This window comes from Procambarus clarkii, chromosome 15 (assembly GCF_040958095.1).
Source record: "Procambarus clarkii isolate CNS0578487 chromosome 15, FALCON_Pclarkii_2.0, whole genome shotgun sequence".
NCBI classification, from domain to species: domain Eukaryota; kingdom Metazoa; phylum Arthropoda; class Malacostraca; order Decapoda; family Cambaridae; genus Procambarus; species Procambarus clarkii.
In genome coordinates this window covers 21523572-21548632 of record NC_091164.1, presented here as the reverse complement: position 1 = coordinate 21548632, position 25061 = coordinate 21523572, and the positions used below count along the sequence as shown (strand labels likewise).

General features: G+C 47.3%; 2 protein-coding genes across 2 annotated transcripts in view; both read left to right on the top strand.

The window, feature by feature from the left end:
* Positions 1-25061, top strand: part of LOC123759125 (zwei Ig domain protein zig-8) — a 267274-nt gene that overhangs the window by 3287 nt on the left and 238926 nt on the right. The window lies entirely within an intron of this gene.
* On the top strand, positions 1687-4250 carry LOC138364971 (serine-rich adhesin for platelets-like). The gene is made up of 3 exons (XM_069325058.1): positions 1687-2831; positions 2987-3229; positions 3389-4250. The coding sequence occupies exons 1-3, from the start codon at positions 1687-1689 to the stop codon at positions 4248-4250; spliced, it is 2250 nt and encodes a 749-aa protein (XP_069181159.1).

The following is a 25061-nucleotide window of genomic DNA, read 5'->3' as shown; positions in this document are numbered from 1 at the left end:
GTTGTGGTCACTGTTGTGAGTGTTGTGGTCACTGTTGTGGTTGTGGTCACTGTTGTGGGTGTTGTAGTCCCTGTTGTGGGTGTTGTGGTCACTGTTGTGGGTGTTGTGGTCACTGTTGTGGGTGTTGTGGTCACTGTTGTGGGTGTTGTGGTCACTGTTGTGGGTGTTGTGGTCACTGTTGTGGGTGGTGTGGTCACTGTTGTGTGTGGTGTGGTCACTGTTGTGGGTGTTGTGATCACTGTTGTGGGTGTTGTGATCACTGTTATGGTCACTGTTGTGGATGTTGTCACTTGTGGGTGGTGGGGTCACTGTTAAGGGTGTTGTGGTCACTGTTGTGGGTGTTGTGATCACTGTTGTGGTCACTGTTGTGGGTGTTGTCACTGTTGTGGGTGTTGTGGTCACTGTCGTGGGTGTTGTGGTCACTGTTGTGGGTGTTGTGATCACTGTTGTGGGTGTTGTCACTGTTGTGGGTGTTGTGGTCACTGTTGTGGGTGGTGTGGTCACTATTGTGGTTGTTGTGATCACTGTTGTGGTCACTGTTGTGGGTGTTGTAGTCAGTTGTGGGTGGCGTGGTCACTGTTATGGGCGTTGTGGTCACTGTTGTGTGTGTTGTGGTCACTGTTGTGGGTGTTGTGATCACTGTTGTGGGTGTTGTGATCACTGTTGTGGTCACTGTTGTGGGTGGTGTGGTCACTGTTGTGGGTGTTGTGATCTCTGTTGTGGTCACTGATGTGGGTGTTGTAGTCACTGTTGTGGTCACTGATGTAGGTGTTGTAGTCACTGTTGTGGGTGTTGTAGTCACTGTTGTCGTCACTTGTGGGTGTTGTGGTCACTGCTGTGGGTATACCTCTCACTGTTCACTGCTATTGGTATACCTCTCACTGTTCACTGCTGTGGGTATACCACTCACTGTTCTCTACTGTGGGTATACCACTCACTGTTCACTGCTGTGGGTATACCACTCACTGTTCACTGCTGTGGGTATACCACTCACTGTTCACTGCTGTGGCTATACCACTCACTGTTCACTGCTGTGGGTATACCACTCACTGTTCACTGCTGTGGGTATACCACTCACTGTTCACTGCTGTGGGTATACCACTCACAGTTCACTGCTGTGGGTATACCACTCACTGTTCACTGCTGTGGGTATACCACTCACTGTTCACTGCTGTGGGTATACAACTCACTGTTTACTGCTGTGGGTATACCTCTCACTGTTCACTGCTGTGGGTATACCTCTCACAGTTCACTGCTGTGGGTATACCACTCACTGTTCACTGCTGTGGGTATACCACTCACTGTTCACTGCTGTGGGTATACCACTCACTGTTCACTGCTGTGGGTATACCACTCACTGTTCACTGCTGTGGGTATACCACTCACTGTTCACTGCTGTGGGTATACCACTCACTGTTCACTGCTGTGGGTATACCACTCATTGTTCACTGCTGTGGGTATACCACTCACTGTTCACTGCTGTGGGTATACCACTCACTGTTCACTGCTGTGGGTATACCACTCACTGTTCACTGCTGTGGGTATACCACTCACTGTTCACTGCTGTGGGTATACCACTCACTGTTCACTGCTCTGGGAACTCGCACTAAAATCCAGCTCACATAAGGAAAGTCGTGTTTCGTAAAGACCTTTATTATTTCAGGTGAATTTTTTTCGTTTCACTCGATGACTAATGTGAACCTCAGTGTGGAGGATTGTGCCTCACTCAATGTGGAGGAGGATTGTGCCTCACTCAGTGTGGAGGATTGTGCCTCACTCAGTGTGGAGGAGGATTGTGCCTCACTCAGTGTGGAGGAGGATTGTGCCTCACTCAGTGTGGAGGAGGATTGTGCCTCACTCAGTGTGGAGGATTGTGCCTCACTCAGTGTGGAGGAGGATTGTGCCTCACTCAGTGTGGAGGATTGTTCCTCACTCAGTGTGGAGGAGGATTGTGCCTCACTCAGTGTGGAGGATTGTGCCTCACTCAGTGTGGAGGAGGATTGTGCCTCACTCAGCGTGGAGGATTGTGCCTCACTCAGTGTGGAGGAGGATTGTGCCTCACTCAATGTGGAGGATTGTGCCTCACTCAGTGTGGAGGAGGATTGTGCCTCACTCAGTGTGGAGGATTGTTCCTCACTCAGTGTGGAGGATTGTGCATCACTCAGTGTGGAGGAGGATTGTTCCTCACTCAGTGTGGAGGATTGTGCATCACTCGGTGTGGAGGAGGATTGTGCCTCACTCAGTGTGGAGGAGGATTGTGCCTCACTCCGTGTGGAGGAGGATTGTGCCTTACTCAGTGTGGAGGATTGTGCCTCATTCAGTGTGGAGGAGGATTGTGCCTCACTCAGTGTGGAGAATTGTGCCTCACTCAGTGTGGAGGATTGTTCCTCACTCAGTGTGGAGGATTGTGCCTCACTCAGTGTGGAGGAGGATTGTGCCTCACTCAGTGTGGAGGAGGATTGTGCCTCACTCAGTGTGGAGGAGGATTGTGCTTCACTCAGTGTGGAGGATTGTGTCACTCAGTGTGGAGGAGGATTGTGCCTCGCTCAGTGTGGAGGAGGATTGTGTCTCGCTCAGTGTGGAGGATTGTTCCTCACTCAGTGTGGAGGAGGATTGTGCCGCACTCAGTGTGGAGGATTGTCCCTCACTCAGTGTGGAGGATTGTTCCTCACTCAGTGTGGAGGAGGATTGTGCCGCACTCAGTGTGGAGAATTGTGCCTCACTCAGTGTGGAGGAGGATTGTGCTTCACTCAGTGTGGAGGAATGTGCCTCACTCAGTGTGGAGGAGGATTGTGCCTCACTCAGTGTGGAGGAGGAGTGTGCCTCACTCAGTGTGGAGGCTTGTGCCTCACACAGTGTGGAGGAGGATTGTGCCTCACAGTGTGGAGGAGGATTGTGCCTCACTCAGTGAGGAGGAGGATTGTGCCTCACTCAGTGAGGAGGAGGAGTGTGCCTCACTCAGTGTGGAGGCTTGTGTCTCACTCAGTGTGGAGGAGGATTGTGCCTCACTCAGTGTGGAGGAGGATTGTGCCTCACTCAGTGTGGAGGAGGATTGTGTTTCACTCAGTGTGGAGGAGGATTGTGTTTCACTCAGTGTGGAGGAGGATTGTGTTTCACTCATTGTGGAGGAGGATTGGGCCTCACTCAATGTGGAGGAGGATTGTGCCTCACTCAGTGTAGAGGAAGATTGTGTCTCACTCAGTGTGGAGGATTGTCCCTCACTCAGTGAGTAGGAGGATTGTGCCTCACTCAGTGTGGAGGAGGATTCTGTTTCACTCATTGTGGAGGAGGATTGGGCCTCACTCATTGTGGAGGAGGATTGTGCCTCACTCAGTGTGTATGAGGATTGTGCCTCACTCAGTGTGTATGAGGATTGTGCCTCACTCAGTGTGGAGGAAGATTGTGCCTCACTCAGTGTGGAGGAGGATTGTGCCTCACTCAGTGTGGAGGAGGATTGTGCCTCACTCGGCGACGAGGAGGATTGTGCCTCACTTAGCGAGGAGGATTGTGCCTCACTCGGCGACGAGGAGGATTGTGCCTCACTCAGCGAGGAGGAGGATTGTGCCTCACTCAGCGAGGAGGAGGATTGTGCCTCACTCAGCGAGGAGGAGGATTGTGCCTCACTCGGCGACGAGGAGGACTGTGCCTCACTCGGCGAGGAGGATTGTGCCTCACTCAGCGAGGAGGAGGATTATGCCTCACTCAGCGAGGAGGAGGATTGTGCCTCACTCAGCGAGGAGGAGGATTGTGCCTCACTCGGCGACGAGGAGGACTGTGCCTCACTCGGCGAGGAGGATTGTGCCTCACTCAGCGAGGAGGAGGATTGTGCCTCACTCAGCGAGGAGGATTATTGTGCCTCACTCAGCGAGGAGGATTATTGTGCCTCACTCAGCGAGGAGGAGGATTGTGCCTCACTCAGCGAGGAGGAGGATTGTGCCTCACTCAGCGAGGAGGAGGATTGTGCCTCATTCAGCGAGGAGGATGATTGTGCCTCATTCAGCGAGGAGGATGATTGTGCCTCATTCAGCGAGGAGGAGGATTGTGCCTCACTCAGCGAGGAGGAGGATTGTGCCTCACTCAGCGAGGAGGATGATTGTGCCTCACTCAGCGAGGAGGATTATTGCGCCTCACTCAGCGAGGAGGAGGATTGTGCCTCACTCAGTGTGGAGGAGGATTGTGCCTCACTCAGTGTGGAGGAGGATTGTGCCTCACTCAGTGTGGAGGAGGATTGTGCCTCACTCAGTGTGTAGGAGGATTGTGCCTCACTCAGTGAGAGTCACACTTAATGACTCCATAAATGATATTATTTTCGTTTAGGTTTGCTTGAGTATAAGAGCCACACCTGTAACGCCCTGGGCCACACCTGCAACGCCCTGGGCCACACCTGTAACGCCCTGGGCCACACCTATAACGCCCTGGGCCACACCTGTAACGCCCTGGGCCACACCTGTAACGCCCTGGGCCACACCTGTAACGCCCTGGGCCACACCTGTAACGCCCTGGGCCACACCTGTAACGCCCTGGGCCACACCTGTAACGCCATGGGCCACAACTGTGTAGTGAAATACGTGGTTGTGAATATTCTCTGATGTGGCCCCGAGGAATGTGGCAGCTTGAACAACCAGCTTGTTGGTGTTTGGAGGTGGCAGGTAGACCCCGGCACCGCACGCCGGCTAGTGACATACTTGGTGGATAGATTTCTGGAAAAGCATCTTTTGTGTTATACTGATGAACATAACTTTTTTTGGTTAATGAATGTAGAGTAGTTAGGTGGTGAGGACGACAGCGCTACCGCCCCTCAACCACACTATCTGACCTTAACATTTTGAACAGATACATTAGACCGAAACAGTTACGTCCAGTTGAGACCGAAACAGTTACGTCCAGTTGAGACCGAAACAGTCACTGTCCAGAGGGGGGGGGGGAGAAACTGTCACGTCCAGAGGGGGGGGAGAAACAGTCACGTCCATAGGGGGGAGACTCACAACACCAACACTACCATAGACTCACAGCACCAACACTACCATAGACTCACAGCACCAACACTACCATAGACTCACAGCACCAACACTACCATAGACTCACAGCTCCAACACTACCATAGACTCACAGCACCAACACTACCATAGACTAACAGCACCAACACTACCATAGACTCACAACACCAACACTACCATAGACTCACACCACCAACACCACCATAGACTCACACCACCAACACTACCATAGACTCACAACACCAACACCACCATAGACTAACAGCACCAACACTACCATAGACTCACACCACCAACACTACCATAGACTCACACCACCAACACTACCATAGACTCACACCACCAACACCACCATAGACTCACAACACCAACACTACCATAGACTCACAACACCAACACCACCATAGACTAACAGCACCAACACTACCATAGACTCACACCACCAACACTACCATAGACTCACACCACCATCACTACCATAGACTCACAACACCAACACTACCATAGACTCACCACACCAACACTACCATAGACTCACAGCACCAACACCACCATAGACTCACACCACCATCACTACCATAGACTCACAACACCAACACCACCATAGACTCACACCACCATCACTACCATAGACTCACAACACCAACACTACCATAGACTCACCACACCAACACTACCATAGACTCACAGCACCAACACCACCATAGACTCACACCACCATCACTACCATAGACTCACAGCACCAACACCACCATAGACTCACACCACCATCACTACCATAGACTCACAATTGTATACAGTTAATGAATGGTGTAATTATAATTAAGAGAAAAATGAAGAGAAGGCAATTTGTATTTTCTAACTGATTCCCTGTTGTGTTTGGTCCAGTGTCATGTTTGGTCCAGTGTCATGTTTGGTCCAGTGTCATGTTTGGTCCAGTGTCATGTTTGTTCCAGTGTCATGTTTGGTCCAGTGTCATGTTTGGTCCAGTGTCATGTTTGGTCCAGTGTCATGTTTGGTCCAGTGTCATGTTGTGCTGTGGTCCAGTGTCATGTTGTCGGCCAGTATTAACTGTTGACGCAGCATGACGGCCAAGACACAGAGGACAGTGTTAACTGTTGACGCAGCATGACGGCCAAGACACAGAGGACAGTGTTAACTGTTGACGCAGCATGACGGCCAAGACACAGAGGACAGTGTTAACTGTTGACGCAGCATGACGGCCTAGACACAGGGGACAGTGTTAACTGTTGACGCAGCATGACGGCCTAGACACAGAGGACAGTGTTAACTGTTGACGCAGCATGACGGCCAAGACACAGGGGACAGTGTTAACTGTTGACGCAGCATGACGGCCTAGACACAGAGGACAGTGTTAACTGTTGACGCAGCATGACGGCCAAGACACAGGGGACAGTGTTAACTGTTGACGCAGCATGACGGCCAAGACACAGAGGACAGTGTTAACTGTTGACGAAGAATACTGACCGTGGCTCAGAACTCATATAAATCATGTTTTTTATGGACAATAAGAGAATAAATTCATTTGAAATTACATATTGCAATAAATTTACAATAAATGATCTTGTAAAAGAGGTGTAAAACTGTGTAGTGAACCAAGCACCACATTAGCTCTGTAAACAGTAGTGAACCAAGCACCACATTAGCTCTGTAAACAGTAGTGAACCAAGCACCACATTAGCTCTGTAAACAGTAGTGAACCAAGCACCACATTAGCTCTGTAAACAGTAGTGAACCAAGCACCACATTAGCTCTGTAAACAGGATCGCGAGGCAGAATCTTGGAAATAATTGGACTTGGGATTAATGGGATAATTTTAATTAATTACGTTTAGAGTGACAAATGTGTTTACAGGTTGGAGACCAGTTGTGTTGGTTGATACCTGAACGCCGCTTTCTCAAGTCTTAGTTTCTACTGTTTTTTGTATATAATGTTAAAATATTTGTTGTCATTATGAAATGAATAGACGACGTTACATTAATTTTTCTCTGCTATTATATATTTAATTGTTTGCATTTAATATAATTTTACTTATTTGAAAATTAATGCACATACGATAATTATACAGATTGATAAATTTGTATTGTATTTACTTGTGTTGCACTCTATATTTACTTGTGTTGCACTCTATATTTACTTGTGTTGCACTCTATATTTACTTGTGTTGCACTCTATATTTACTTGTGTTGCACTCTATATTTACTTGTGTTGCACTCTATATTTACTTGTGTTGCACTCTATATTTACTTATGTGTTGCACTCTATATTTACTTGTGTTGCACTCTATATTTACTTGTGTTGCACTCTATATTTACTTATGTGTTGCACTCTATATTTACTTATGTGTTGCACTCTATATTTACTTGTGTTGCACTCTATATTTACTTGTGTTGCACTCTATATTTACTTGTGTTGCACTCTATATTTACTTACGTGTTGCACTCTATATTTACTTGTGTTGCACTCTATATTTACTTATGTGTTGCACTCTATATTTACTTGTGTTGCACTCTATATTTACTTGTGTTGCACTCTATATTTACTTGTGTTGCACTCTATATTTACTTACGTGTTGCACTCTATATTTACTTGTGTTGCACTCTATATTTACTTACGTGTTGCACTCTATATTTACTTGTGTTGCACTCTATATTTACTTATGTGTTGCACTCTATATTTACTTGTGTTGCACTCTATATTTACTTGTGTTGCACTCTATATTTACTTGTGTTGCACTCTATATTTACTTGTGTTGCACTCTATATTTACTTACGTGTTGCACTCTATATTTACTTACGTGTTGCACTCTATATTTACTTACGTGTTGCACTCTATATTTACTTACGTGTTGCACTCTATATTTACTTACGTGTTGCACTCTATATTTACTTGTGTTGCACTCTATATTTACTTGTGTTGCACTCTATATTTACTTGTGTTGCACTCTATATTTACTTACGTGTTGCACTCTATATTTACTTGTGTTGCACTCTATATTTACTTATGTGTTGCACTCTATATTTACTTGTGTTGCACTCTATATTTACTTACGTGTTGCACTCTATATTTACTTACGTGTTGCACTCTATATTTACTTACGTGTTGCACTCTATATTTACTTACGTGTTGCACTCTATATTTACTTACGTGTTGCACTCTATATTTACTTACGTGTTGCACTCTATATTTACTTACGTGTTGCACTCTATATTTACTTACGTGTTGCACTCTATATTTACTTACGTGTTGCACTCTATATTTACTTGTGTTGCACTCTATATTTACTTGTGTTGCACTCTATATTTACTTGTGTTGCACTCTATATTTACTTGTGTTGCACTCTATATTTACTTGTGTTGCACTCTATATTTACTTGTGTTGCACTCTATATTTACTTGTGTTGCACTCTATATTTACTTTTGTTGCTCTCTATATTTACTTGTGTTGCACTCTATATTTACTTGTGTTGCACTCTATATTTACTTGTGTTGCACTCTATATTTACTTGTGTTGCACTCTTTGCAATTGCAAGAAAATATCATAATTGTTATAGACAAAGTGTGTGGGATGAATCACATGGTTGTTAAGACTGAGAAGAGCGACCCAGCAGAGTTGGGCCGTATTGTGTCATACAGCCGTGTGTTTTGTCATACAGCCGTGTGTTTGTGTCATACAGCCGTGTGTTTGTGTCATATAGCCGTGTGTTTGTGTCATACAGCCGTGTGTTTGTGTCATACAGCCGTGTGTTTGTGTCATACAGCCGTGTGTTTGTGTCATACAGCGTGTGTTTGTGTCATACAGCCGTGTGTTTGTGTCATACAGCCGTGTGTTTGTGTCATACAGCCGTGTGTTTATGTCATATAGCCGTGTGTTTGTGTCATACAGCCGTGTGTTTGTGTCATACAGCCGTGTGTTTGTGTCATACAGCCGTGTGTTTGTGTCATTCAGCCGTGTGTTTGTGTCATACAGCCGTGTGTTTATGTCATACAGCTGTGTGTTTGTGTCATACAGCGTGTGTGTTTGTGTCATACAGCGTGTGTGTTTGTGTCATACAGTCGTTTGCAGCCGAGTGTGATATTCTGACATATTGTCATAATAACCCGTCTCCTATCCTGGCCAGATGACAGGTGGTGTGTCAACCCGGCTGTTGTGGGCGCCGGCCAGTCATGCCGGGATGTGTAGCGAGATCTTTTTGACAAAACGTTTTGCCTTCGATATTGAGATAGTTCTCTCTGAGCGTCCCTATTGCAGCCTGTACTTGTGAGCGGGGCTCTTGTGCACCTCCTGCCGTGCCTCTTGGTATCACGGGACCTGCAGATGTGAATGATGACGTGTCTCTCCCTCCTGCGCTCTAGACTATACGGATTTAGAGATTTTTTATGTCTCATTAATTTAGATTTTTATTGAGTTGATTCTAGCAGTAAATTATCGTTGCAAACTGTCCAGGTCAACAATTTCTTCAGCTCAGAACTGGGCTGTTAAGTGTGCAACAGTATTCCTCACTTGAGGGCACGAGCGTCTTAAAAAGTATCATCATTGGTGCGGCATCTTATGTTTCAGAGGTTCTTGTTATCCAACCTGTCATTTCTGGCAGTTTTGACGGCTTCTTTATTGTGTTCTTAATAAACAAGGTCTTCCGACATGATTACTTTCCAGAGATGAGTGTTGCTTTTTCTCTCTATAGTGTGATTTGATCGCGTTCTTTATGAAGTTTTCATTTTTTATTTTCGTTTTCCATAGTGCAGGATCTGGAACTTAATTTCATTGAACATATTATTTTCTGCGGCCCTTTGAAAGACCTGATTTACATGTGATTGTAGGCTTGCTGTGTCGTCTATAATGTGTGCTCTCGTGAACAATCCTCGTGTCCTGTGCAACAAATGAGACGGTGCTATAGTTTATGTCCTTGTCTCAGTCCCATCTGAGAATGAAGGAAAAGTACTTGAGCTTTTCAGGAGTAATGACATGGTAACTTTGTTGACTATTACACACTTGGTTCTTTTCGTTAGCAACTTGAAGATTCATCCTCTTATTCTGTTCCAATAATTCCTTTAGAGCGCATTTTGTGGACAATAACACCATCTTGAGAGATGAGGTTATCTTGAGATGGATTTCGGGGCTTAGCGTTCCCGCGGCCCGGTCCTCGACCAGGCCTCCTTTTTGTTACTCCCATCCCCAGGAAGCAGCCCGTAGCAGCACTATGGTCACATTTGTTGAAAGCTTATGCAAAATCTGGGTATATTACATCTATTTCCGCTCGGTTATGTCTGTCGGAGATAACACCAGTGTCCAGGTTCCGTCTCCAACAAGGGCCTGCGACAGTGGTCCTTTACAGTTCTTGATGAACATGGAATTCAGTAATGAGGGCCTGGAGCAGAGTGCTCAGACATGCTGTCTATGGCTACTTCAAAGTCCAGTGGGGTCAGGGAGACATTCCATATATGATTTAATGATGGTATCACCTTCATTAAAAAAATTTGTTTTGAGTTATCCATCTTGAGTGTTTACGGGTTGACCAGCACGGGGGTCGTACTGGGTTGACCAGCACGGGGTCGTACTGGGTTGATCAGCACGGGGGTCGTACTGGGTTGACCAGCACGGGGTCGTACTGGGTTGACCAGCACGGGGGTCGTACTGGGTTGACCAGCACGGGGGTCGTACTGGGTTGACCAGCACGGGGGTCGTACTGGGTTGACCAGCACGGGGGTCGTACTGGGTTGACCAGCACGGGGTCGTACTGGGTTGACCAGCACGGGGGTCGTACTGGGTTGACCAGCACGGGGGTCGTACTGGGTTGACCAGCACGGGGGTCGTACTGGGTTGACCAGCACGGGGGTCGTACTGGGTTGACCAGCACGGGGTCGTACTGGGTTGACCAGCACGGGGGTCGTACTGGGTTGACCAGCACGGGGGTCGTACTGGGTTGACCAGCACGGGGGTCGTACTGGGTTGACCAGCACGGGGGTCGTACTGGGTTGACCAGCACGGGGGTCGTACTGTTGCCTCAGTGTTTCACTCTTTCGTTTGTTGTCAACTGGGAGAGTTCCATCACCCTTGCGCAAGTGGCCGATGCTGGATGAAGTTTATGTTCTCAATTTTGTATAGGAGGAAAAAGTATTTTGGATTTATCTCTGTCAGTGATGGCTGTTTGCCATCAGTATCATCCTGGCCCTCTTGCCTCCCTGGGATAATAAATGATACTTGTATACTTGTAGCTTTAGTTCAATCTTTCTATTGTCCTTCAGAGCCTTCCTTGTGGTTCTTGAGTTAGGGCGAGGCCTTCAGAGTCTTCCTTGTGGTTCTTGAGTTAGGGCGACGCCTTCAGAGCCTTCCTTGTGGTTCTTGAGTTAGGGCGAGGCCTTCAGAGCCTTCCTTGTGGTTCTTGAGTTAGGGCGAGGCCTTCAGAGCCTTCCTTGTGGTTCTTGAGTTAGGGCGAGGCCTTCAGAGCCTTCCTTGTGGTTCTTGAGTTAGGGCGAGGCCTTCAGAGTCTTCCTTGTGGTTCTTGAGTTAGGGCGAGGCCTTCAGAGCCTTCCTTGTTGTTCTTGAGTTAGGACGAGGCCTTCAGAGTCTTCCTTGTGGTTCTTGAGTTAGGGCGAGGCCTTCAGAGTCTTCCTTGTGGTTCTTGAGTTAGGGCGACGCCTTCAGAGCCTTCCTTGTGGTTCTTGAATTAGGGCGAGGCCTTAAGTTGTTCCACAACTGGTTTTCTTCGCCTTTAGAGGAGACGTCCTTCCCGTTCCAATTTGCATATATTTCTCGCTTTTTTCTGAGAGGTATCCGGCTTGAACATATTTCTAGAGCTACTGAGTATATATTTCCGAGGCACTGATTTAGGTTTGCATTTACAAGCTGTTCTTCCCAGCTTATTTCTGAGAGGTCTTGGTGTGCGCAGACTGGCTGCGCAGGTCTGTTAGCCAGCGCTAGTCTCATCCTCACTGAGGTTGTGATCTGAGTAACAGGTGAACAAATCCACAAGTGCCGTGACGAGGATTCGAACCTGCGTCCAGGAGCATCCCAGACACTGCCTTAATCGACTGAGCTACGACAGGGTAAAAGGGTTGAAACCGAAGTTCTACTTGAACTTACTGTTTCGAACTGAATGTTCGAATCCTCGTCACGGCCCTTGTGGATTTGTTCATTTGATGCATCACGTTAGTGTGATCTCTGTGTGTGCTGAGTAATACGTATTTGTAATCATCGTGTTCTGATCAGTTCAGGGTTATGTGGGAAAATAAAATTTAGTGTATTTTCTAGGTTGTTCTACTGTTTGCTGGTTGAAAACAAATCTGATTCCCATACAACTTAAATAGATTGCCAATCAACCTTCGACTGGCCTGATGGGCAGGTGCGTGAAGCCCGTGGGAGGCGGTTGTGTGTGGTGGGGAGGTGGTGGGTCAGCTCTGCCCGCCTCCACACCACACTACACCTGCCACCCTCCACCACCTGTTGTGACACTGTGAGGGTGGCACTGTGAGGGTGGCACTGTGAGGGTGGCACTGTGAGGGTGGCACTGTGAGGGTGGCACTGTGAGGATGGCACTGTGAGGATGGCACTGTGAGGGTGGCACTGTGAGGGTGGCACTGAGGGTGACACTGTGAGGGTGGCACTGTGAGGGTGGCACTGAGGGTGACACTGTGAGGGTGGCACTGTGAGGATGGCACTGTGAGGGTGGCACTGTGAGGGTGACACTGTGAGGGTGACACTGTGAGGGTGACACTGAGGGTGGCACTGTGAGGGTGGCACTGTGAGGGTGGCACTGTGAGGGTGACACTGTGAGGGTGACACTGAGGGTGGCACTGTGAGGGTGGCACTGTGAGGGTGACAGTGTGAGGGAGTCAGGCTCTCCACTTACGACCCATCCCAGGTTCCCAAGGCGTGGTGCACGGCTGTGTACAGGTGCCCGGCTGTGTACAGGTTCACGGCTGTGTACAGGTGCCCGGCTGTGTACAGGTGCCCGGCTGTGTACAGGTGCCCGGCTGTGTACAGGTGCCCGGCTGTGTGTAGGTGCACGGCTGTGTGCAGGTGCACGGCTGTGTACAGGTGCACGGCTGTGTACAGGTGCCCGGCTGTGTGTAGGTGCACGGCTGTGTGCAGGTGCACGGCTGTGTGCAGGTTCACGGCTGTGTGCAGGTTCACGGCTGTGTACAGGTGCACGGCTGTGTGCAGGTTCACGGCTGTGTACAGGTTCACGGCTGTGTACAGGTGCACGGCTGTGTACAGGTGCACGGCTGTGTACAGGTGCCCGGCTGTGTACAGGTGCACGGCTGTGTGCAGGTTCACGGCTGTGTACAGGTGCACGGCTGTGTGCAGGTTCACGGCTGTGTACAGGTGCACGGCTGTGTACAGGTGCACGGCTGTGTACAGGTGCACGGCTGTGTACAGCTTCACGGCTGTGTACAGGTGCCCGGCTGTGTACAGGTGCACGGCTGTGTGCAGGTTCACGGCTGTGTACAGGTGCCCGGCTGTGTACAGGTGTCCGGCTGTGTACAGGTGCACGGCTGTGTACAGGTGCACGGCTGTGTACAGGTTCACGGCTGTGTACAGGTGCCCGGCTGTGTACAGGTGCCCGGCTGTGTACAGGTGCACGGCTGTGTACAGGTGCACGGCTGTGTACAGGTTCACGGCTGTGTACAGGTGCCCGGCTGTGTACAGGTGCACGGCTGTGTACAGGTGCACGGCTGTGTGCAGGTTCACGGCTGTGTACAGGTGCTCGGCTGTGTACAGGTGCACGGCTGTGTACAGGTGCACGGCTGTGTACAGGTGCACGGCTGTGTACAGGTTCACGGCTGTGTACAGGTGCACGGCTGTGTACAGGTGCACGGCTGTGTACAGGTGCCCGGCTGTGTACAGGTGCACGGCTGTGTACAGGTGCACGGCTGTGTACAGGTGCACGGCTGTGTACAGGTGCACGGCTGTGTACAGGTTCACGGCTGTGTACAGGTTCACGGCTGTGTACAGGTTCACGGCTGTGTTGTCGGAAAATCCGACACCATTTAATAATCATACAGATAATAACTGTATTACCAACAAGTTACCCATAGAAAACGTAACTTGTAGAGGAATTACCGTCTATAGAAAACGGGATATCATCACCACATACTATTATAATTCACCAGCTATTCTGCTGGGAATTATTCTTAAATACATTAGTCTTTGGACTTTACCATCATAAAAACATCTTATATAAATTAACTTAATTATCAATATTAAAGTAGAGTAAATGTGACCCTTCTATCACTTTCTGAAATCTGGACAAAGTAGGCCAGGCGTCAGTGGGGAAGGAGGGCAGCCATTGTTTATTGAGACCAGAGGCTCACACGGGAGCAAATTCGGCTCCTGTTAAATTTACTTGGACGTAGTGTTATGGAACCCAAAGGTGTACCATTGTCAACACGCTGTCTACAAATACAAGTTAAGTGTCTATCCGAAACCCGTTTATCATTCATTTATGGCCATTAATGTCAGGATATAGGGTTAGCCGGTTAGAACGCGAAATCGCCTCATACTAAAGGTAATTAAGCCAGGTCTTTAATGTTCCATGTACTGTATAGTGTTTTCTCTGATATAGCTTGTCATATATAGGATTCTGGCTTCACAGCTAGCGCACTTTTGACAGGTCAAGACGAGGATGCAAGATTATGTGCACCAGTTACTGGGTGATAGAAGCTACCTCAAAGAGGATAATTTGGTGTCTACACCCTAGTTATACCTGGTGGACTAACCTGCTGTACTATAAGATAAGGAACCTCATCAATGTATGTAGCTATTACTGTAGTTTGATTGGCTGCATATATATAAATATAAACCCCCCTAATGTGTAGAGGATCGATTTGTGAGATTAAGAGATTATTGCAGAAATACAGTCCACTTATCATTATACAAATTGCTATCGAAGTATATAAATTAACGTAAATATAAATTCATATAAATTAAATAAATATAAATCTCACAGGTCGGTTCCCACATTATTTGGTCCTTCGAACCGGATTATTTGGTCATCTTCGAACCGGATGACGGATTATTTGATCCCTTGAACCCACATTTGGTCATCTTAGTACCGGATGAACCAGTTATCCAGTGGATTCATTAAATATACTAGTGCAGTGTTATTTAAACAAAGGCCAGCCAGTCAAAGACGGAAGCGTAGCCTCGAGGGAGCTCAGGAGCCTCCCTCAGCCCAGTTCAGCTTCGTCAGCGGTTTCATGCACACCCACAGATATTTGGTGGTGTGTTATTTCGTGAAATGACAGCGCTAATATAGAATCCAGCCAAATTAGTGACTGTGTCTTCGCGAGATTGTTCACGGATTTCGTGGTGTTACATTTCGCGAGAGATTATCCACGAATTTTGTGGACTTTATTTCGCGAGGTCACTAATAACATTTAATACTTCTAGATAATATTAGAAGTTTCATAGAGGCTAATTAAGAGGCTATTAACAATAATTGTGTATATTATTTCTCCAAAATAGAGAATTATTTAATATATATTGCACTAGTGATCACAGTATAATATTTACTAATTGCCAACCCACAACAGGGTAGGATATTAACCATTGACTAGTTGAACTATTATCGTTCATCCTAGTCCCATTATTACAATAGTCAGTTGTACTATATTGAACAACCTAACACCATTAATGAATGGTACAGACCCTATTTTGGGTGTAATTTTTATCAACTCGAGTTGAGTTGTGTATATATAATAATTTACTTATGATCATTACACCTTTGAGTGATTAATTAGTGTCTCTACCATCCTAGGGTGATATAGAAGAGCTAACCTAAAGGTACTTCCAGTGACACTGGTTTATCACTCAAATTATTAGTGTGTATGATTGTATATATATAATGTGTATTAATTTTAAGTGCTAACCTCTAGTAGAGGTAGGATTATTGCCTAGTGAGTGCAGAATTTAACCCTAGGCTACCATTAGAGCTTGTTCAGTATTATGAGCAGCCCAAGTACAAGCCCCACAAGGCTTCACCAACGAGCCAGTATGGATAATGCAGGGAGAATGAAAAGAACCCTTGCAGGTCTTAAAGGCCACTTAACAAGACAGATCAAGAAATGTGAAGATTTGTCACAACAATCTCAAGTTGATTATGCTGACCTGGAAAGCTATTATCAAGCAGCTGCAGGTAAATTTGAGCAAATCAAATGCCAAATAGCTGTCCTTGTGGGGACAGACTACTACCATCAATTCATCGGTAGCCCTACTAAATATCAGGGCATAACCATGTTAAAGTCTGCAGGAGGTAAATTACTCTCAGGCCCAGTATCAAGCCTGAGGAGACCTATGCCTGCAGATAAACAATACCAGTAGAGATCTAAATTTGTCAGCTGATTATATTTCTCCAGTAGCATTATACTAAGGAGATTACAGCTGACTATACCAACAGAAGTTGATGTTAGTATCATCATTTAAAGCTGGAGATGAGTTCATGAGGCCTCAGTGGCAAATCAGTGAACAGTAGCCTAAAACATCTACAAGTCACTGCGACCAATGTCACTGAACCCACTGCAGTCTCAGAACCATACTTTACTTTAATGATGAGCTATTCAATCTTCTGAATCAATTAACTAAATTAAACCCCAATAAATTTGATGACTGATTTGATACATTTATTATTTAATCAAGATGTATTCCATGGGCCTCAGTGTTTATATATCAGTGACCAGTTACCTGAACAAACTTCAAGTTATATCTAATGTCACTGATCTCACTGCAGTCCCTGAATCATACTTGCCTGTAGTACTTGATCACATCCAGTCTTCTGGGTTAAATAATATGTAATAAGGCTTGAATATTAGCCTTTCAAGAGTTGACAGGGAAATGAAATCGCATTAGACTTCTAACCCCTACAACTCTAGTACGGGACATCCGTCCTGTACGAACAGACACACAAATGTGTGATTACTAACTATAATTTGAAGGAGGAGTATCGGTGTTCGTCTGTTCTAATTAGGACTTCGACCCGTGAGCAGCCCCCTGGGGAATTATGTCGGAAAATCCGACACCATTTAATAATCATACAGATAATAACTGTATTACCAACAAGTTACCCATAGAAAACGTAACTTGTAGAGGAATTACCATCTATAGAAAACGGGATATCATCACCACATACTATTATAATTCACCAGCTATTCTGCTGGGAATTATTCTTAAATACATTAGTCTTTGGACTTTACCATCATAAAAACATCTTATATAAATTAACTTAATTATCAATATTAAAGTAGAGTAAATGTGACCCTTCTATCACTTTCTGAAATCTGGACAAAGTAGGCCAGGCGTCAGTGGGGAAGGAGGGCAGCCATTGTTTATTGAGACCAGAGGCTCACACGGGAGCAAATTCGGCTCCTGTTAAATTTACTTGGACGTAGTGTTATGGAACCCAAAGGTGTACCATTGTCAACACGCTGTCTACAAATACAAGTTAAGTGTCTATCCGAAACCCGTTTATCATTCATTTATGGCCATTAATGTCAGGATATAGGGTTAGCCGGTTAGAACGCGAAATCGCCTCATACTAAAGGTAATTAAGCCAGGTCTTTAATGTTCCATGTACTGTATAGTGTTTTCTCTGATATAGCTTGTCATATATAGGATTCTGGCTTCACAGCTAGCGCACTTTTGACAGGTCAAGACGAGGATGCAAGATTATGTGCACCAGTTACTGGGTGATAGAAGCTACCTCAAAGAGGATAATTTGGTGTCTACACCCTAGTTATACCTGGTGGACTAACCTGCTGTACTATAAGATAAGGAACCTCATCAATGTATGTAGCTATTACTGTAGTTTGATTGGCTGCATATATATAAATATAAACCCCCCTAATGTGTAGAGGATCGATTTGTGAGATTAAGAGATTATTGCAGAAATACAGTCCACTTATCATTATACAAATTGCTATCGAAGTATATAAATTAACGTAAATATAAATTCATATAAATTAAATAAATATAAATCTCACAGGTCGGTTCCCACATGTGTACAGGTGCCCGGCTGTGTACAGGTTCACGGCTGTGTACAGGTGCCCGGCTGTGTACAGGTGCACGGCTGTGTACAGGTGCACGGCTGTGTGCAGGTTCACGGCTGTGTGCAGGTGCCCGGCTGTGTACAGGTGCCCGGCTGTGTACAGGTGCACGGCTGTGTACAGGTGCACGGCTGTGTGCAGGTTCACGGCTGTGTACAGGTGCCCGGCTGTGTACAGGTGCACGGCTGTGTACAGGTGCACGGCTGTGTACAGGTGCACGGCTGTGTACAGGTGCACGGCTGTGTGCAGGTGCACGGCTGTGTACAGGTGCACGGCTGTGTACAGGTGCACGGCTGTGTGCAGGTGCACGGCTGTGTTCAGGTGCACGGCTGTGTACAGGTGCACGGCTGTGTACAGGTGCACGGCTGTGTACAGGTGCACGGCTGTGTGCAGGTGCCCGGCTGTGTACAGGTGCACGGCTGTGTACAGGTGCACGGCTGTGTGCAGGTGCACGGCTGTGTACAGGTGTATGAGACTCTCCGTTTTCTGTTGGTGTGATCTCTGGCCTAAAAGAACACTGCCAACGTGTTGATGGTAGACTTGTATATTATGAGGGCCTTCACTAACCAGAAACATTTACCTTGATAATAAGATTATTATTAATAACGGTAACCAAGTACACATCGCCTGGATGTCCATTATATTGTAGTGTACATGACCTGTACGTGTTCAGTCATGCGGGTATGATGTTGCAGTCTTCGCCAGGGATCTTGGACACACCCTCAACATTGTCATGCAAAATTAATTACAAATTTATTTCAGTAACTGAAAATCAGTTGTGTTTTTCTAGCTATATTTTTAGCAATATTATCTTTATATTCTCTATGGAATAATTAAGCTGTCCTTGGGAGGGATCTCCTGATGCATTGTAATCATTGGCCGAACAAAATTATTTTAACAATTTTCAAGGCATAAGTAACGATACAATTATGATATATTTACTGTGTAATTCAGTGTTTATTTTATTTAAATGTTTATCCACTGAAGGCTAGGAATAAGCACTGCCTTAGTAACAAGTGAAGCATGTCTTGTGTAAGCGGTTAAGGAGGTGTTGCTCTTTACTACTGAGGTAATCTGCCACCTCACTACATACCTAATTTATATTGAATACAATTAGCTAAAAATTTCACATTCAAAAAATTTACTTAATAAATCAGTTATTAAAAGAATTGAGAGAAAGATATCAACTTGTACACCGTGAAGCAGGTCACGTCGCGCGCGAGACCCCAACTTGTACACCGTGAAGTAGGTCACGTCGCGCGTGAGACCCCAACTTGTACACCGTGAAGTAGGTCACGTCGCGCGCGAGACCCCAACTTGTACACCGTGAAGCAGGTCACGTCGCGCGTGAGACCCCAACTTGTACACCGTGAAGTAGGTCACGTCGCGCGCGAGACCCCAACTTGTACACCGTGAAGTAGGTCACGTCGCGCGTGAGACCCCAACTTGTACACCGTGAAGTAGGTCACGTCGCGCGTGAGACCCCAACTTGTACACCGTGAAGTAGGTCACGTCGCGCGCGAGACCCCAACTTGTACACCGTGAAGCAGGTCACGTCGCGCGTGAGACCCCAACTTGTACACCGTGAAGTAGGTCACGTCGCGCGCGAGACCCCAACTTGTACACCGTGAAGCAGGTCACGTCGCGCGTGAGACCCCAACTTGTACACCGTGAAGTAGGTCACGTCGCGCGCGAGACCCCAACTTGTACACCGTGAAGCAGGTCACGTCGCGCGCGAGACCCCAACTTGTACACCGTGAAGCAGGTCACGTCGCGCGTGAGACCCCAACTTGTACACCGTGAAGCAGGTCACGTCGCGCGCGAGACCCCAACTTGTACACCGTGAAGCAGGTCACGTCGCGCGCGAGACCCCAACTTGTACACCGTGAAGCAGGTCACGTCGCGCGCGAGACCCCAACTTGTACACCGTGAAGCAGGTTACGTCGCGCGCGAGACCCCAACTTGTACACCGTGTAGCAGGTCACGTCGCGCGCGAGACCCCAACTTTTACACCGTGAAGCAGGTCACGTCGCGCGCGAGACACCAACTTGTACACCGTGAAGCAGGTCACGTCGCGCGCGAGACCCCAACTTGTACACCGTGAAGCAGGTCACGTCGCGCGCGAGACACCAACTTGTACACCGTGAAGCAGGTCACGTCGCGCGCGAGACACCAACTTGTACACCGTGAAGCAGGTCACGTCGCGCGCGAGACCCCAACTTGTACACCGTGAAGCAGGTCACGTCGCGCGCGAGCTGTGATCTACGAGAGATGAAGACACTTGTGTAACAAGTGCTCCGTCAACCAGTTAGCTAACACAAGTTTGTGCACATTTAAAATTACTGTCATTCATGATAGACAATTTTTTAGGCGAAAATATGTTGTTAGACTAAAAAATCTGTTAATTTTAATAATTTTTAAATTAAAGACAAACGTTTATTTTATGTTTTAATTATATCATCCGAGAATGTTGAGTGATCGTCGCATTCTTGGGTATTATTTATTAAGAACACGTCTGCTGTCTGCTTCATCACTGTCTGGTGTCTGCTTCATCACTGGTGTCTGCTTCATCACTGTCTGCTGTCTGCTTCATCACTGTCTGGTGTCTGCTTCATCACTGGTGTCTGCTTCATCACTGTCTGGTGTCTGCTTCATCACTGTCTGGCGTCTGCTTCATCACTGGCGTCTGCTTCATCGCTGTCTGGTGTCTGCTTCATCACTGTCTGGTGTCTGCTTCATCACTGTCTGGTGTCTGCTTCATCACTGTCTGGCGTCTGCTTCATCACTGGCGTCTGCTTCATCGCTGTCTGCTGTCTGCTTCATCACTGTCTGCTGTCTGCTTCATCACTGTCTGGTGTCTGCTTCATCACTGTCTGGCGTCTGCTTCATCACTGTCTGGCGTCTGCTTCATCACTGTCTGGCGTCTGCTTCATCACTGTCTGGTGTCTGCTTCATCACTGTCTGGTGTCTGCTTCATCACTGTCTGGTGTCTGCTTCATCACAGTCTGGTGTCTGCTTCATCACTGTCTGGTGTCTGCTTCATCGCTGACTGGTGTCTGCTTCATCACTGTCTGCTGTCTGCTTCATCACTGACTGGTGTCTGCTTCATCACAGTCTGGTGTCTGCTTCATCACTGTCTGGTGTCTGCTTCATCACTGTCTGCTGTCTGCTTCATCACTGTCTGCTGTCTGCTTCATCACTGTCTGCTGTCTGCTTCATAACTGTCTGGTGTCTGCTTCATCACTGACTGGTGTCTGCTTCATCACTGTCTGGTGTCTGCTTCATCACTGTCTGGTGTCTGCTTCATCACTGTCTGGTGTCTGCTTCATCACTGTCTGGTGTCTGCTTCATCACTGTCTGGTGTCTGCTTCATCACTGACTGGTGTCTGCTTCATCACTGTCTGGTGTCTGCTTCATCACTGTCTGGTGTCTGCTTCATCACTGTCTGGTGTCTGCTTCATCACTGTCTAGTGTCTGCTTCATCACTGTCTGCTATCTGCTTCATAACTGTCTGGTGTCTGCTTCATCACTGTCTGGTGTCTGCTTCATCACTGACTGGTGTCTGCTTCATCACTGTCTGGTGTCTGCTTCATCACTGTCTCGTGTCTGCTTCATCACTGTCTGCTATCTGCTTCATAACTGTCTGGTGTCTGCTTCATCACTGTCTGGTGTCTGCTTCATCACTGTCTGGTGTCTGCTTCATCACTGTCTGGTGTCTGCTTCATCACTGTCTGGCGTCTGCTTCATCACTGGTGTCTGCTTCATCACTGGTGTCTGCTTCATCACTGACTGGTGTCTGCTTCATCACTGTCTGGTGTCTGCTTCATCACTGACTGGTGTCTGCTTCATCACTGGTGTCTGCTTCATCACTGCCTGGTGTCTGCTTCATCACTGTCTGGTGTCTGCTTCATCACTGTCTGGCGTCTGCTTCATCACTGTCTGGTGTCTGCTTCATCACAGTCTGGTGTCTGCTTCATCACTGACTGGTGTCTGCTTCATCACTGACTGGTGTCTGCTTCATTACTGACTGGTGTCTGCTTCATCACTGTCTGGTGTCTGCTTCATCACTGGTGTCTGCTTCATCACTGTCTGGTGTCTGCTTCATCACTGACTGGTGTCTGCTTCATCACTGGTGTCTGCTTCATCACTGTCTGGTGTCTGCTTCATCACTGACTGGTGTCTGCTTCATCACTGGTGTCTGCTTCATCACTGATGTCTGCTTCATCACTGACTGGTGTCTGCTTCATCACTGGTGTCTGCTTCATCACTGTCTGGTGTCTGCTTCATCACTGGTGTCTGGTTCATCACTGTCTGGTGTCTGCTTCATCACTGACTGGTGTCTGCTTCATCACTGGTGTCTGCTTCATCACTGTCTGGTGTCTGCTTCATCACAGTCTGGTGTCTGCTTCATCACTGTCTGGTGTCTGCTTCATCACTGTCTGGTGTCTGCTTCATCACTGGTGTCTGCTTCATCACAGTCTGGTGTCTGCTTCATCACTGTCTGGTGTCTGCTTCATCACTGGTGTCTGCTTCATCACTGTCTGGTGTCTGCTTCATCACTGGTGTCTGCTTCATCACAGTCTGGTGTCTGCTTCATCACTGTCTGGTGTCTGCTTCATCACTGGTGTCTGCTTCATCACTGTCTGGTGTCTGCTTCATCACTGACTGGTGTCTGCTTCATCACTGGTGTCTGCTTCATCACTGGTGTCTGCTTCATCACTGACTGGTGTCTGCTTCATCACTGGTGTCTGCTTCATCACTGTCTGGTGTCTGCTTCATCACTGGTGTCTGCTTCATCACTGGTGTCTGCTTCATCACTGTCTGGTGTCTGCTTCATCACTGGTGTCTGCTTCATCACTGTCTGGTGTCTGCTTCATCACAGTCTGGTGTCTGCTTCATCACTGTCTGGTGTCTGCTTCATCACTGGTGTCTGCTTCATCACTGTCTGGTGTCTGCTTCATCACTGGTGTTTGCTTCATCACTGTCTGGTGTCTGCTTCATCACTGTCTGGTGTCTGCTTCATCACAGTCTGGTGTCTGCTTCATCACTGGTGTCTGCTTCATCACTGTCTGGTGTCTGCTTCATCACTGTCTGCTGTCTGCTTCATCACTATCTGCTGTCTGCTTCATCACTGTCTGCTGTCTGCTTCATCACTGTCTGCTGTCTGCTTCATCACAGTCTGGTGTCTGCTTCATCACTGACTGGTGTCTGCTTCATCACTGGTGTCTGCTTCATCACTGTCTGGTGTCTGCTTCATCACTGTCTGCTGTCTGCTTCATCACTGTCTGCTGTCTGCTTCATAACTGTCTGGTGTCTGCTTCATCACTGACTGGTGTCTGCTTCATCACTGTCTGGTGTCTGCTTCATCACTGTCTGGTGTCTGCTTCATCACTGTCTGGTGTCTGCTTCATCACTGGTGTCTGCTTCATCACTGTCTGGCGTCTGCTTCATCACTGTCTGGCGTCTGCTTCATCACTGTCTGGTGTCTGCTTCATCACTGTCTGGTGTCTGCTTCATCACTGACTGGTGTCTGCTTCATCACTGACTGGTGTCTGCTTCATCACTGACTGGTGTCTGCTTCATCACTGTCTGGTGTCTGCTTCATCACTGTCTGGTGTCTGCTTCATCACTGTCTGGTGTCTGCTTCATCACTGTCTGGTGTCTACTTCATCACTGGTGTCTGCTTCATCACTGTCTGGTGTCTGCTTCATCACTGGTGTCTGCTTCATCACTGTCTGGTGTCTGCTTCATCACTGTCTGCTGTCTGCTTCATCACTGTCTGGTGTCTGCTTCATCACTGTCTGCTGTCTGCTTCATCACTGTCTGCTGTCTGCTTCATCACTGTCTGGTGTCTACTTCATCACTGGTGTCTGCTTCATCACTGTCTGGTGTCTACTTCATCACTGGTGTCTGCTTCATCACTGTCTGGTGTCTGCTTCATCACTGTCTGCTGTCTGCTTCATCACTGTCTGGTGTCTACTTCAACACTGTCAGGTGTCTGCTTCATCACTGTCTGGTGTCTGCTTCATCACTGTCTGGTTTCTGCTTCATCACTGTCTGGCGTCTGCTTCATCACTGTCTGCGGTGTGCTTCATCACTGTCTGCTGTCTGCTTCATCACTGTCTGGTGTCTACTTCATCACTGTCTGGTGTCTACTTCATCACTGGTGTCTGCTTCATCACTGTCTGGTGTCTGCTTCATCACTGGTGTCTGCTTCATCACTGTCTGGTGTCTGCTTCATCACTGGTGTCTGCTTCATCACTGTCTGGTGTCTGCTTCATCACTGTCTGCTGTCTGCTTCATCACTGTCTGGTGTCTGCTTCATCACTGTCTGCTGTCTGCTTCATCACTGTCTGGTGTCTACTTCATCACTGGTGTCTGCTTCATCACTGTCTGGTGTCTACTTCATCACTGGTGTCTGCTTCATCACTGTCTGGTGTCTGCTTCATCACTGTCTGCTGTCTGCTTCATCACTGTCTGGTGTCTGCTTCATCACTGTCTGGTGTCTACTTCAACACTGTCAGGTGTCTGCTTCATCACTGTCTGGTGTCTGCTTCATCACTGTCTGGTGTCTGCTTCATCACTGTCTGGTGTCTACTTCAACACTGTCAGGTGTCTGCTTCATCACTGTCTGGTGTCTACTTCAACACTGTCTGGTGTCTGCTTCATCACTGTCTGGTGTCTACTTCAACACTGTCTGGTGTCTGCTTCATCACTGTCTGGTGTCTACTTCATCACTGTCTGGTGTCAGCTTCATCACTGTCTGCTGTCTGCTTCATCACTGTCTGCTGTCTGCTTCATCACTGACTGGTGTCTACTTCAACACTGTCTGGTGTCTGCTTCATCACTGTCTGGTGTCTGCTTCATCACTGTCTGGTGTCTGCTTCATCACTGTCTGGTGTCTGCTTCATCACTGTCTGCTGTCTGCTTCATCACTGTCTGCTGTCTGCTTCATCACTGTCTGGTGTCTGTCACCACAATCGTCGTGTCTGTCACCAATCTT